Source organism: Ammodytes marinus (genome assembly GCF_949987685.1).
Source record: "Ammodytes marinus genome assembly, chromosome: 14".
NCBI lineage: Eukaryota > Metazoa > Chordata > Actinopteri > Uranoscopiformes > Ammodytidae > Ammodytes > Ammodytes marinus.
In genome coordinates this window covers 18,303,869-18,317,546 of record NC_137218.1, presented here as the reverse complement: position 1 = coordinate 18,317,546, position 13,678 = coordinate 18,303,869, and the positions used below count along the sequence as shown (strand labels likewise).

The window sequence follows — 13,678 nt, the reverse complement described above, 5'->3', positions numbered from 1 at the left end:
ATTAGATTACTTTAAAAGTTCTGGTTTATGCAGTTTGTTTAAGAAAATGTTTATGTAATCATTTGTTATACCTATGTATCCTCAAACTGCTGGTTGAAAAGATGAAAGTTTACCCCATCCATGAAAACACAATGTCTTGTGGCTGTACTTTATATGCTCAATAATCCTGGCACTCCATGTACATCTAATATTGTGACTTTTGGATTTGTGCATAAATCATGAAGGAAATTTGTCATTTTAGCAACTGAAACCATTGATGTCTGATGCCTTGACCCAATGATTAATTTTTTTACACTCACCTCTTAACCAGAACACTTGAGGAACACCGTTGAAACCAATGAAAACAGCATTTGCAGTGCATCTCTGGCGTGTGCATATTTTAAATGTAATGTCACATTGTTTTTCTTCTGGGGGATTCTGCATGTATTCCTGTACATTTTGTTTTTACATTTTATACATAAATAAATATGACAGATTGCACCAAACCAAGAGAATACCAATGAATTTAAGACCTTTTGAGCAATTTGACTATCATTTATTTAAAAAAAATCCTACCAGTACTCATGTTCCCAAAAAGTAGGTATGCACCACAAGCCATCACTGCAGTGAAGGTAGAACTAATGATTCAAAACTGGAACAAGGTTTATTAGTGCCGTTTTATGAAAATAATGTATTATGACACTGTTCAAAATGTGAGAAAAAGTCCCCTGATTTGAAAGATTTTTTTTCCAATTATTTCATATAGCCTATATTTTAAAAAAAATCGAAAAAACATTTATTTCACAACAAGATTACATTTTCCAAACTTCTAATCTTTGGGTGCCTCGTTTGCTAAATTGTCCAGGCTTTGTCCATCAAATCGTATAAAGTGCCAGCCTTCACTGGCGGTGAGGTCCTGAGCTCCTTTAGCAGCATAGAAGTCTCGAGAGGGAGTATTCCAGTCCAACACGGACAGCTGCAGCCGCACACACTGCTTCTCCTTCCCCACCTGAGCAAAGCAATTACTCTTAAATCACACTCTCTCTCTTCTTCATCAGCTGGTCTCTCACAAAGATCAACAATACATTCAAACTGTGTAGGCCTATATCTGCCATCTTTTTATTTTTTTATCTCGAAGATTCCAACACTTCCACAAATTATATTAAACATAGGCTACATTATATCTTGGAAAACAAAGCTCTGGTGGTCAACAAACAGATCATTCTCACCTCAGCCACTTTGCTCAGTAAACCCTTGCCAAGGCCATTTCCTGTCAAGGGAAAATATGTTTACATACAAATAGAGGCAATAAAAAAAGGTACATACAATTCATAGATACAATACATTCTCAACACATACAGTATTTACCTCTGAATTCTGGCATCACATACAGGTCCTCCAAAAACACTGTTGGCCCCTTCCATGTGCTGTACGTGTAAAAGTAAAGGGCGTATCCGACAATTGTGAATCCTGTGTGGACAACAAGCAATCAAAGGGACAGGCAGAAAGAGCACCAAAAGAATACAAATCACGACAAATACAGATGAATAAGTAGTACTGTCGTGCATTAGAAAATGGTGAATTGACTTTAAGCCTGTTTGGATCAGTGGGGCCTGGTTAAAGTGGCACTTTGGTAGTCCCCCTTCATTTTTAGAAATCGTATCTAAAAGGCCTTGATGAACACGTTACCTTCTTTAGATTTATGCTCCTCTGGTACTTCTGCAACGAGGCATTCAAAGAAAGGATTCTGGCTGAAACCATCACGCTCGAGCTCTTCATTAAAACAAGACAGATCGTTTAACCAAATAGAAAGATTTCATCTTTGCAAAAGGAGGTAATATTAGTATTAAGCAGCACTCAAGAGACACATCAAAAACATAAATACTTTGTCAATTTGAACTTATTTAAAGTATAACAGTTGAAATCTAAAAATGCATTGGCAGGCAACAGGTGGTACAAGACTGATATTAATCCAGCTGTGGATACAAAAACAAAAAGGTCTAAATCAGATTTTTTTATATTCCTGAATGATCTGATTACTTGTAAACATGTTGAACGCGAAACAATTCATCACGTAGTGAATGTTTTAAAACTGCATCGGCTTGCAATCTACTATCTAAAGTATATTGTACTACACGACCACCACTTGTTGATATAGTATTTTCTTCAGTCAGCAGAAATGTCTACCACGTTATTCGTGCATAAGTAGGCTATTCCATCCGTGTGTGGCATACATGTGTGCTGGTAGATAACGAGATGCCAACAATTGTCGTGTGAGAACATTGCTCTGTCGTGTGAGTAAGCCCTGACTGCAGCTCGCAGATCGAGGAGAGGCTTAAATTTAGCTTAAATGTGGTTAGTGTGGTTAAACCCTGAGGTTGGGAATTGAGTTAAGTAAACAAGGTATGACAAATTGTAAAGAAAAGAGCTGGGAGAAAACTGACATTGCACCTGCTCACTCACAAAATCACACTTTTAAACATTTTATCAAAAGGTGATCTGACCCTCTCCTAAAGAAGAATCAACCCAGCTGAAGTCACACTCCTCTTATTAAAACTGACCGTGATCTTCTTCCAGTCACAGTTAAGGGCACTCATTTGATTATTTACCTGCAAAGTAAAGTCTGCTATATAATAACTCATCTCACACTGACTGAACATTGCATGCTTCAGAGAGTCCCAATCATGCACATCCAGCTCCATCTCTGTGGTGGCCCTGGTGCAAACAGACCTTTGCCACAGCAGCAGGAAACACAGGTTAATCATGGTCAGCTTTATTAATGGCGTCAACCTATTATATAGCCTAGTTAGCTGTTTATGTGCATGTTAACTTTTTAGTAGGCTATGACTTTCTGGGACACTTGGGTATTGTTCACACTGCCTGATGCCAAGTCATACAACTAATACACATTGGAATTATAAAGGCAACTCTTTATTTTTAATTCTTGCAATTTGCTTTTCTTTCGCTTATGGAGTGCAGAAAGTACCTTCATGAGATATCTTCACTTGGTCGGGCATTTTTTCATAAACCGCCAGCTCCTGAGAAAAAATATAACGTTATGATATTTTACAAAAGTAGGCCTATCAATCAATACAGGATACACTTGTAACAATCTATCAACAAACAACATTAAGGTCAAGTGTGTATAACATTCCGCTTTGTAAAGCAGATCACCATGTTTGGAGGGCAGCCAGGCAGGTTCATTGCAACAACTCACCAATATCATTCTCGATATTTCCTTGCAGTCTTCTCTTTTTCCAGCCCGTATTTTGAAATTCATGTCTACGGCAGCAACAGAAACAGGGTTTCACCTACCTACGACAGTACTACACAATGAACACTGCCTGCCTTCTGTTCCATCCACATCCACGTAAAATGACTACAAATCAGAACCGTGCTGAAGACGAAGACTAGAAGTGGTTCCGGTGTTGTCACAATGTACTGAAATTAAGTCTTCAAAATAAAAGATAATTCAATTACAACCTGCAAGTGTGTAAATATATTACACTATTGCCCTGATATTGATTTAACCGTATGCATTGTGTTAAAGACTTACAAACGGAAGTACTAGCCCATTATAAGGACTGAGCAGCATGGACCTATTTTAAAAGAGGAGACTAGAACAGCACGTGATACATTTTGGAACTCGAGTCGCATACTTCCGTTTCTGACCACAATGTTCAGGGGTAGCAGTATTTGTTGTGTAGAATTGTATTGAGAGTGAAAGAGTAATTTAATTGTTACTTTGAATTCACAAGTCCTCTCCGTACACACAATAATTGAAACTTATGACAGTAGGCCTACTTTATATGTTTCCTTCAGTAAACTCTTGCATTCAGGACTTGTACACTATAGTAGCCTACTGCTTTGAATAATTGTCGAAAGTAAATGTTATGGGTATTTCTTCCACTACATTCAGGAAGTTAGTAATTGTGTTTTTATTCACAATTGTTGTGGCTTTTACATCACTCGTGCAGTTTTAATTAGCATGTGGTACAGAATAATACTTTTCTTTCCCTTTAAAATGATAAAGAAATATAAAAAACACCACATTCAGATAAAGAATTTTCATACAAAATCTGATTTATTTTTTGAGTAAAAAAGAACATGAAATCAATTAGAATATAAGCTGAAACATAGCAAATCTCACAGATGGACCTCAGTTTTCATTGGGCATTAACATATTTACATTGTCTGGTCACATTTGCTCTTTATCAGTCAAGAGTTCAGATCCTCCCCTTCATACCACTTCAGAGTTTACCCCCTTTTTAGTTCAGCCCAAACAAACCTCCTTGTGTGTTCAGCTGCACCAACATGGTAAAAAAAAATCATCCACTAGCTATACAAAGTCTCAGTGTGGCGACTGTGTGTTCGCTGCAGGAGATTCAGAGCGGTCTAGCTTTATCCCCGATTCTAGTTGGGTGGAGGAAAATGAGGTTGGTAGCACAGAGCTCTTGTTCTCCAAAGAGGACGAGGCAGACGAGGGCAAAGACACCACTATGTATTTCTGCATTGGTCGGGAACCTGTGAGTCCAGGTCCACTGCCAGACTCCAGTTTGACCAAAGGCTGCAAGGTGGAAGTGGCGCTGGGGACAGTGCTAGTGACTGGTGAGGCAGACTGAGAAGAGCTGATGGTGATAACCTAGAGACAAAAAGGCAGATGTTAAAACATAAATGCAAGGACTTGTGGATTTTATTTTTAAGGGTTTGTGAGAACTCCATAAAAGTTCAATTTGAGATCTGTGAAGTTTTACTCAAATATAAAATGTATCTTTTAAAATGAATAATAGAAATGTTTGAAAAAAATAACTATTTATTTGTTATTTTCATATTGTAATTACAAGATTAGATTAGTCCTTAAAATGTCATCAATGATTATGTATTATTATAGCTGCTTTATTAAGATGAAAAATAAAATCCTATCATCTTATCTTATTTAGATACGTGAAGTTGCCCAATAGGGATATCCTTTAGCGGTGACACTGTGGAGCAACGCGATGATGAGTAGTAAAATGAAAAATGTAAAGTACCTGCTGAGTGGATGATGAGCCTGCACTGGTTGACATAACGATGTACTTTGTTGCCGGGGGAGACGGCTGTGATGGGGTCCCTGGTCGAGGGGACATCAGGGTGAGGGAGCTTGGAACCTTAATGATGCTGGGAGTGCGAGGCCCTCCCGACCCACTTAACCCACTTTGTGAGACTGTGAGGGTGGGACGAGGCTGCAGGGACAAGAGTCATTGATCATTATTACACAGCTTGTTCACCTACATGTCATCCTGCAGTGTTTACCTCTGGACTGTAAGAGTGACGTCTAAATGATACATAAGAGATACATTTTGAATGGCATTTATACATCAGTTATATTTTCATCAGGTTGTACTGTACCTGGGTGATTGTTAATGTGGTTCTGTTGACTTGTTGAGCTTGCAATGCTGCTTGAGTCCTGGCCTTCATTACATGGGAGCACAGCATGGGTCCGAGGTAGCCATAGTCAGTCCGATATTGCTCCAAATTGTCAGGTTGAGGTCGGATCTTAGCAATAACACTTGCACAGTGTTTCTACAAAAACAATACATATTTGGTATGTATGAACACAAGGACTGAGGGTTTTACTATGAAGCGAGTTTGACATAGTCTGCCTTTCTTTGCGTTAGCTGGCTCTAGAAAACATAAAACCCGATCAGAGATAATGGGTCAGTGGTTATCAACTTGAATTGTTAATTGACAAAAAAGTGATTTTGACTAAAAGTGTTTTCCAGAAACAGCGACTCCACCTTCAAAAGAGAACAATCTTTGTGACACTGGAAAACTCAAAATGCATAATAAATGAAATTACTTAATTTATTACCAGTAAGAGGCTTTGCACATGGTCAGCTCCTATCTTATCAATATTGGAGATCACTGGTCCCTCCATCACGGCTTTGATGCGAGCACCCTCTATAGTAAGCCGAGGAAGGATCAACGTCTTAATCACCTGCAGACGACAAACACAAGGAAGTCGGTGATGATCCAAAAGAGCAAAAAAGGACAAAAACAACAAAGAAAACAGAATCACACCCACATCAGGTCCTAGTTCAGCAAGTCCAGCGATGCAGCCGTAACGCGTCGTCCACTGGGTTTTGTCGTCCAGCCAACTCTGAGGAAACATGTCGGTCTGGTTAAGTATTTTAAGCCTTATAAACAGCAGCGTCAAAGTGAAGTTCAAGAAGACATTTATGGACAATACTTTATTTGAACAAGTTTTTAACAATATTTCATGGCAAAACTTGGGAATATGTATGTTTATGTTTTGCTGAACTAAACAAAACTGGCCTCTACCTCAATTATTGTAGGAACAAAATGAACAAGAGACCCACCTTAGTAAAAGTCTTGGTAATACGGGACTGGATGTTGTTGGTTGTAGTACTGAACGTTTTACAACTTTGGGCCATGAGACGAGCAGCAAAGTCTCGCAAAGCCCAGTGGTTGTCCACATCTGGTCGCAAACACAGCTGCTTGCTTACAATACACGTCACTACAGCTGGGATGAGCTCGTGCAGCTACAAATACACAAAAAAAAATTACATCACAAAAAAAGTATTTGTTAACATTAAACCCTTTAAAGAAATTAGACATTTTGTTTGCTATTCACTCACGTATTTCTCCAAATACAGGGTGGGGTTGTCCATCAGAGCTTTGACCATCCGCATTAGATATATCAGAAGAGCCAAGTTGTTTTGCACCACATTAACACGAACCTTCAAAGGAGAGCATAACGTCAGTCATTTCAGCAGAGGTATGCTTGAGTATTGTTACATGAGGTGAGTGATGTTTCACAGCATTAGATGGAAGTTTAAAAAGATGCTCACTCCTTCAGAGATAAATGTACTGAATCTTGGAAGCATTTGATACAGTCCAGGATCTGTGGCAATGCTCTGTAAAGCTTCCTGTATGAGACAAAAGGAAATATTTTTCAAAAAAAGTTAAAACAAAATTAAAACTTTTTAGCAGAATTTGTAACAATTATTTGCTTTATAGCTAATTAATGTAACCTACTATGTGATTTCTTGACTTGTCAAAACAAAATGAGAAAAAGTACATCATGTTATTACTCGGAAAATATCAAATTAAATCTATATACAAACAGACCAGCAAGACTTACAGCTCTCTTAGCTTCACAGGAGCCAACACATGCTTCTGTGATTTCCTTGTAGTAGAGCTGCTGTTCCACAGACAGCTCGTGAGTGCTGCGCGGCTTTAACCTTATTAGACCCTTGTCCTTTGCTGAAAGAGAAAGATATAAAACATTGGATGAAGGAGACAAACATAATTATAAAAGGATAAGGAAGGGATGGAGTGGGGCAAGAGTAGAATATAGAGAAAACGATATTTTCCTTTCAACACAAGATACTGACCTTTGCCATCAGCAGCCGTTCCGCCCTGACCCTTGCCTTGAATAGTACCTTCCTCCTCCTGACCAGGCTTGGCGACTTTAAGGGGCTCTGTAGATTCAACTTTTTGTTGCTCTTTTGATGCTGAAAAAAAAACGTTTTAGATAAGTTTTCCTCCAAATTCTTTTTTTCTGAGTTTTAAGAGATGAAAAGGGACTCACCTGGTGGTGGATTTTCTGGGATAGAAGGCTGCACCCCCTCAATGCTTAACCAATGAGCTATGGATTAACAAACAAACATTATGTATAAGCTTAGAGTCAAAACAATTTTCTGGAGGACAATGACACGTAATACTGATTAGCTGGGTACCTTTGAGCGACACATCTAGTGGAACTCTGGGGAGCGGCGTGTTGATTATGTCACTGAGGTCCACTTCCTTTTCCTCATAGAAATGAAGCTCTCTTCCGCCACCACTTGCAAAGCGAAAAGGGATGAACTCTTGCGACTGGAACCCATACAGGGGCTATGACGGAATCGATGCAGATTGAGAAAATAAAAACATGAGCAGAAGACCAACTTCACGCTTTCCTTTAACTAACATCCAGCATGTAGTTTAATTGAATTCATTAAGTTTAAGTAAAATTTCTCCCTTACCTCCACATTTTTTAGTTTGAGAGCATTGTCTATGTCACTGGTAGTTAATTTACGTCTCTTCCCGTGATGCATAAATTTGAGAGCATCCTATGTTAAAAGGAGATAGAGAAGAGACCAAACAGAATTCAATTATAAAGCTCATATATCAGATATGACATACATATATGTTTCAATCATGCGTGACGTACCTGAGCAATTTCTTTTATTCTGTAGCTGACTTCTTCACTTAGAGCTACACAGCTTTCCTCCTGCAACTGCCCCACTCCCATAGACTCTGCCATGGCCTTCATGGACTCCGTGGGCATGACAACCGAACAATGCTTCTGCCGACGTTCCTCCGCCATGGCTAACAGAGTACACACAGGTCTGTGAATATATCTTCTCATATCAAATGTGCACTGCACACAGTGAATGTGATTCCAACAGATGTAATGCACTTATTCCAGAGACACAAGTTTTTAAATTTAGTTTTGAACAACAAAAATTGGAATGATTCACTGTCAGTAATAGACAAGCAATAGGTTCAAAAGTCACATAAATCCATCATAACACATTATAGACAGCCCTGAAATAGTTATATGATGTTCAGCTAAGAGTATATACAGCATATAGTCTACTTTTTTAACGGGGCAAAGGTATATTTGAACAATATAACTAACTGTATGTGTGGCGTAACTTCAATATGACACTTGAGGGAAGTTTTGCATAACAAGTCAAGTGTCCAGATGTGCAGATTTAAAACGGTCCAATCTGCATGGACGGAAGGAAAGTATTTGTAAAGTAAATGCCTCGATTAAATATCGACTTGAAGGAGAACATTTTCAAGTGTTCTACCTGTACTTTAGTTTCATCATACAGAAACGGACAGCAGTAAGCCGTTTCTGTATACAGTGTAAAATATACTGAAAACATCCTATTCAGATTCCTTGTTGAAAACAGTGTAACATGATGGGATTATTACTTGTTAAAAGGTATGTATCACTTAATGAGAGTAAACAAACACTGAGCTGCAGAGAGAGCGGGGAACCACTTTGACGGAATAACAAGACACTAGCTGCACAGAACACATTGAGCCGCAGCCAATGGATATCCATTCAAATGCAACTTCAACTGCAACGTCATGGTGAAATAAAAAACAGTGTTCATTTTAAGCCATTCAGCGACCACGCATATTTATTCAATATTAACTTACTGTGAGCTTAATTTGCTGTCTGTTAGCTCACATGCTAATAACTTAGCTTCTCGTTGACGTTTTTTTTACCTGTGTGAAGTTTCCCTCTCCTTTTCCGAGTTTAAGCAGGAACTTATACGAGTGAACGCAGTCAATGTTGATATTTGCAACAAAAATGATCTCGCAAGGCTAATTCTTCTATGCAAATAGCCATCTTTCGATCTAAATAACTAACTATTTCACGGATTGCAGCTGGGACCTCCGTTCATGAATTAGCGCTTCTGGTCCATCGCCATTTTGAGTCACGTTCCGGTTGTAATATCGCGAGACTTCAATTGAGCAGCGTACACATAAAAGCTGTTTATCCAAACTTAATACAAATCAATTAAGGAAATTGTGCAAAAAAATAACCACGAATAGTTTAACATTATTACTGAATTAAATGTTAGTTGCCCTAAAAGAGTAGCATCCTTTTACCCATGTATTCTAATTCTACCCGGTGACCGGAACCAATGTTTTCGGTTTACGGGGGTGACCTTATGTTGTAGCATCGGAGACAAATGTCAGGAGCGTGGAAGGCGGTGGAAGGACATTGCTTAAAGCAATCATGTACAGATTAATATTCCGGACTGTGAACACTGTTCGAAATGCTTCAGTTAGTGTGTGTGAGTCGTGTGTGTTTCCTGCTCCAGCTCTGAGGTAAGTTTGACTGAACGGAACATGTGTTGAAGCAAAGAGCGACCAAGTACAGGCTGTTATGTAGCCCACCTAGAGAGATGCCATTCAGTGTGTTTTATATACTATCTATGGTGTTGACAGAGCCATACTTTGAATGTCTGCACAATATTTCACTGGATGACAAAATTACAAAAAGAAGCTGATTTTCTGCTTTAGTTGGAGAAGATATACACAAAACAACATTAGTGTATTCATCTGTTCAGATCTGAGTATTTTGCTGTGATTTAATACACAGTAACATTATATTGCATAAAAGCTGTTATGTAGCCTAATGTTATTATATGATTGTAATCTCCACTTTAATAATACCTGCCACGTATTAAATTGATATTGAATATTGTAATAGTATTGTTTAATATTCAAGCTCTGATACTGAACACTGTTTCTGTTCTTAACACAGGGCTACAAGTGGAGGTGGAGTCAAAGCCCTCAGCACAAGCTCAGTCAAGCTCTGTGAAAAAACCAAGGATGTTGCCGACGTTGCCGCCTCCAGTCAAGAAGAGAAAACAAATGCGGTTGAATCGGTTGACCCGAAAGAATCTCCAGCTTTGGTCACAAAAAAAGCTGAGGAGGACACCACACAACAGCAGGAGCAGCAGCAGCAGGTGGATGTTAAAACTGAAGAGGTTGTTGCGGCAACGCCAATACAAGTCAAACAAACTGTAGCCCCTAAGAGTGGGAAAGAAAGTCTCCTTGACCTTCTCGGAGCCATGAAGGTGGAAGTAACAAATAAGAGGAAGCTCAAAAACTTGAAAGTGAAACCCACTTTTGAGGCTACCCCCAAGGCAAAGCCAGCAGCTATGGAGAGCACCATCAGTATGTTTCAGAAGGCTACAGAAGAGGCTTCGTCTCAGAGGTGAGAGAGGGGTGTTTTGAAATAGATTCATCAGAATGTGTTGCCTTGTTAGGCTGCAGGTTTCTCTGTTTCTTGCTTTTTCCCAACATTCAAGGTGCAGTCAGCAATTCTGGAGAATGCTTGTTGTCAATTTCACTTTATGTCAAAATCAGTGAATATGTCCTCACGATGTGCTACCTGTATGTACTGTGACTGTGCGCTAAAGAAAATCCAGTATTAATACACAAACTAGCCTCTATAAATGGGCATATTGCTAGCTATTGAAGGCCCCTGACTCCACCTTGAACAATGCTGAAATGGCCAAAAAGTATTTAGTTTGTGTCTAAAAGCGTGTTACTACTTTTACACACTATTCTTGGGAGGATATATGATGTCCTGGTCCCTATATCCACACATTCTAGCCCCTATGCACTGTGTTTTTTAGTGAGACACTGGTGTCACTGGATCCTGAACTCATCTCGGCTGCGACTGCGGCTGCCTCCACTCTGCCTCATCGCAAACAGGCCGAGTCTGAGCTGCTCCGGCAGCTGAGGCAGCACGAGGCAGTCACCGAGGCTCAGAAGAAAGGGGACGGGAACGACCTTGGGTACGTGGTCCAGCAAATGTGTCGTCTTATATCAAAGGTGCACTATGCAGGTTCAGAGGACAGGGATTTGTTTACATTTTAGTGTACACAATATATAATAATACCAATTTACCTGTGACGGAAGTTTGTTTATGCAGTTTTGAGAATTTACCTTCGAATGTTTTCAATTTTCTGACACACCCAAAGATACAGAGTGCACCTTTTAACAGAATACATATTCAAAGGAGCTGGTGTCATTTTGTTTTCTACTTTTTCATTCCGTGTGATGGGAAATTCACATTTTAATAAATGTTAATCCAACATTATTTCCTTCAGAGTAATTATCTCCGAAATGAAAGTGGGAAAGAATCCCAACCGGCAAAACACATGGCCGCATAATCAGATCCAGTTTGATGACGACGGGCGAGGATACACACAGGACAGAGGGATCACAGCTGAGCTGGACGGTGTTCGGAGAAGGTAAATACTTTCATTGGGTTTTTATTCGGAAACGTTTCTCAGATGGACTACAGTGTTTTAAGGTGTTTATTTGTTTCTTGTTTTTTTCAGGAGGAACTTGTTCTCAGGGAAAAGACTTAATATTTTCTCGCCCACAACTGACGAAGATGGAGTCGAATCAACTGCTGGTAATGAGGATATAGATTTTTCAAATTAAAGCAATGTGGTGCACTAACACAAACTGCTATAAAGAGAATAGATAGCATACTAAATGCTTATTGTTGAATGTCACAGTGCCGAAGCTTTAAGTTTGAACTGTACCAGGACATCGCCCCATAACACTGCTGTCATGTTTTCAGCACGGCCAACTCTATGGGACTTGGACTTTGCCTATCAGTTGTCTGTATCTGCAAACCATATGCCACGCAACGGGCTCGAGGAAATGATTGAGTGGACCAAAGAGGGAAAAATGTGGCAGTATCCGATCAACAATGAAGCGGGTGAGTAATGAATGCTGAATTCAACTCTAGCCTAAGAAAACCATGTCTAAAATAGAAAAAATATATATAGTATATGATATCAAAGTTGAGTGTCTCTATAAGCTTTTACAATCTGAGACAAAATAGATGTAAATCAATATTATGGAACTAAGGTAAAAAAAAATGTAATTACATAATTAGAAGGATTTTGTGGATTTGGGTTAACATGGGCTTTTAGTATTTAGAGATAAAAAGATAAAAAAAATTATTGGCTAAGGGTCCGCACTGAAAACCTCTTCCTGCTCTACGTTAGGACTGGAGGAGGAAGCCAGCGTCTCGTTCCATGAGCACATCTTCTTAGAGAAACACTTGGAGGAGGGTTTCCCCCGTCAGGGTCCAGTGAGGCACTTCATGGAGCTGGTGGTGGCCGGTCTGTCCAGGAACCCTTACGTGACCGTCCAGCAGAAGAAGGAGCACATCTCCTGGTTCAGAGACTACTTCCACCAAAAAGAAGATGTCCTCAAAGAGGCTGATGTTTACCTGAACTGAGACGATTATATGGGCTTTTTTTAATTTATTTTTTATGTTTTCAATATTTGTTGAAAGTGAGAAATCCATTCACTCAGCAGGATTTAGCAGCAGGGATCAGACCTAACCATAGTACAATGCCTAACCCATTTGTAAAGTTAAACAGGTTCCTCTAGAGACAGGGCTTGAATTACTTTACTCTTTCAGGAGGCCTGTTAGAGTGTCTCAAGCAATGTACAGTATCCACTATTATAAAAATGCTGATCAGACTTCCTATGTCAAGCAATGTACAGTATCCACCATGAAAATGCTGATCGCACTTAAGAACCACTGTCTAACCAATTCAACATTGGTTTACTATGGATTAAACATGCAGCGAAAAAGTGAGTTGAGTGTTTATACAAACAATATAAAACAGCAGAAGTACAATCATGGCTTTTTTGCTTATTTCATTTTCACGTCTGCAACTGCTTGTTTGTTCACAAAGGCAGTTAACTCACAACAATGTGTCGCTAGTGCACGGTGAAACTAGTTGGATGAAAATAATTCAGTATCTGGTATACAGTCATGTCAATTCCATAGTTTTTGTTACACATAACTGCTATTAAGTGCGGTATAAAAATCATTGTGTTGGATTTCACTGGTTGACATAATTCAATTATTGACACAAAAGTTTTAGCTTTGTATCAAGGTATGGTTGCGGATTAGGTTTTTGTTATAAAACAGTGCACTATTGAGTTGAGGTATTGTTACACCTCTTCATATTCAAAAGGAAATACTTTAATGTGTCAGAGAGAGGTCATACAAACACCTGTGGTGATGATTAATGGTGTTTTTCCTGACAGGTGGGGGCCGGGGGAAAGTATAAAGTGTTTG

The 13,678-nt window shown here is 39.2% G+C and overlaps 3 protein-coding genes across 3 annotated transcripts; 1 reads left to right on the top strand and 2 right to left on the bottom strand.

Moving 5' to 3' along the window:
- Positions 1-519: 519 nt before the first annotated feature.
- Positions 520-3,343, bottom strand: sat2b (spermidine/spermine N1-acetyltransferase family member 2b). Its single transcript, XM_080040494.1, has 6 exons — positions 3,197-3,343; positions 2,966-3,017; positions 1,669-1,752; positions 1,348-1,449; positions 1,209-1,249; positions 520-988 (listed from the first exon to the last, which is right to left on the bottom strand). The coding sequence occupies exons 1-6, from the start codon at positions 3,257-3,259 to the stop codon at positions 809-811; spliced, it is 522 nt and encodes a 173-aa protein (XP_079896620.1). The 5' UTR covers positions 3,260-3,343; the 3' UTR covers positions 520-808.
- Positions 3,344-4,050: 707 nt separating this feature from the next.
- On the bottom strand, positions 4,051-9,459 carry taf6 (TAF6 RNA polymerase II, TATA box binding protein (TBP)-associated factor). Its single transcript, XM_080041728.1, has 15 exons — positions 9,268-9,459; positions 8,195-8,352; positions 8,007-8,093; positions 7,722-7,875; positions 7,574-7,630; positions 7,377-7,496; positions 7,124-7,245; positions 6,831-6,908; positions 6,618-6,719; positions 6,339-6,521; positions 6,044-6,118; positions 5,831-5,956; positions 5,368-5,541; positions 5,010-5,201; positions 4,051-4,621 (listed from the first exon to the last, which is right to left on the bottom strand). The coding sequence occupies exons 2-15, from the start codon at positions 8,348-8,350 to the stop codon at positions 4,331-4,333; spliced, it is 1,917 nt and encodes a 638-aa protein (XP_079897854.1). The 5' UTR covers positions 8,351-8,352; positions 9,268-9,459; the 3' UTR covers positions 4,051-4,330.
- A 281-nt stretch (positions 9,460-9,740) lies between these two features.
- Positions 9,741-13,319, top strand: mrps31 (mitochondrial ribosomal protein S31). The gene is made up of 7 exons (XM_080040562.1): positions 9,741-9,876; positions 10,316-10,771; positions 11,196-11,357; positions 11,673-11,816; positions 11,907-11,983; positions 12,155-12,295; positions 12,588-13,319. Exons 1-7 carry the CDS (start codon positions 9,785-9,787, stop codon positions 12,821-12,823), a joined length of 1,308 nt encoding a protein of 435 aa, XP_079896688.1. The 5' UTR covers positions 9,741-9,784; the 3' UTR covers positions 12,824-13,319.
- The last annotated feature ends 359 nt before the right edge of the window (positions 13,320-13,678 follow it).

What these genes read in the sequence shown, in the direction of transcription:
- sat2b (XM_080040494.1), bottom strand. Translation starts at nt 3,259, where the DNA reads ATGAATTTCAAAATACGGGCTGGAAAAAGAGAAGACTGCAAGGAAATA. An exon ending in AAATATCGAGAATGATATTG is followed by an intron (nt 3,018 to 3,196) that starts GTGAGTTGTTGC and finishes ATTTTTTCTCAG; the next exon opens with GAGCTGGCGGTTTATGAAAA. An exon ending in GGAGCATAAATCTAAAGAAG is followed by an intron (nt 1,450 to 1,668) that starts GTAACGTGTTCA and finishes TTGTCCACACAG; the next exon opens with GATTCACAATTGTCGGATAC.
- taf6 (XM_080041728.1), bottom strand. Translation starts at nt 8,350, where the DNA reads ATGGCGGAGGAACGTCGGCAGAAGCATTGTTCGGTTGTCATGCCCACG. An exon ending in GAATAAAAGAAATTGCTCAG is followed by an intron (nt 8,094 to 8,194) that starts GTACGTCACGCA and finishes CTTTTAACATAG; the next exon opens with GATGCTCTCAAATTTATGCA. An exon ending in CCCTGTATTTGGAGAAATAC is followed by an intron (nt 6,522 to 6,617) that starts GTGAGTGAATAG and finishes GTGTATTTGTAG; the next exon opens with CTGCACGAGCTCATCCCAGC.
- mrps31 (XM_080040562.1), top strand. Translation starts at nt 9,785, where the DNA reads ATGTACAGATTAATATTCCGGACTGTGAACACTGTTCGAAATGCTTCA. An exon ending in GAAGAGGCTTCGTCTCAGAG is followed by an intron (nt 10,772 to 11,195) that starts GTGAGAGAGGGG and finishes TGTGTTTTTTAG; the next exon opens with TGAGACACTGGTGTCACTGG. An exon ending in GGGGACGGGAACGACCTTGG is followed by an intron (nt 11,358 to 11,672) that starts GTACGTGGTCCA and finishes TATTTCCTTCAG; the next exon opens with AGTAATTATCTCCGAAATGA.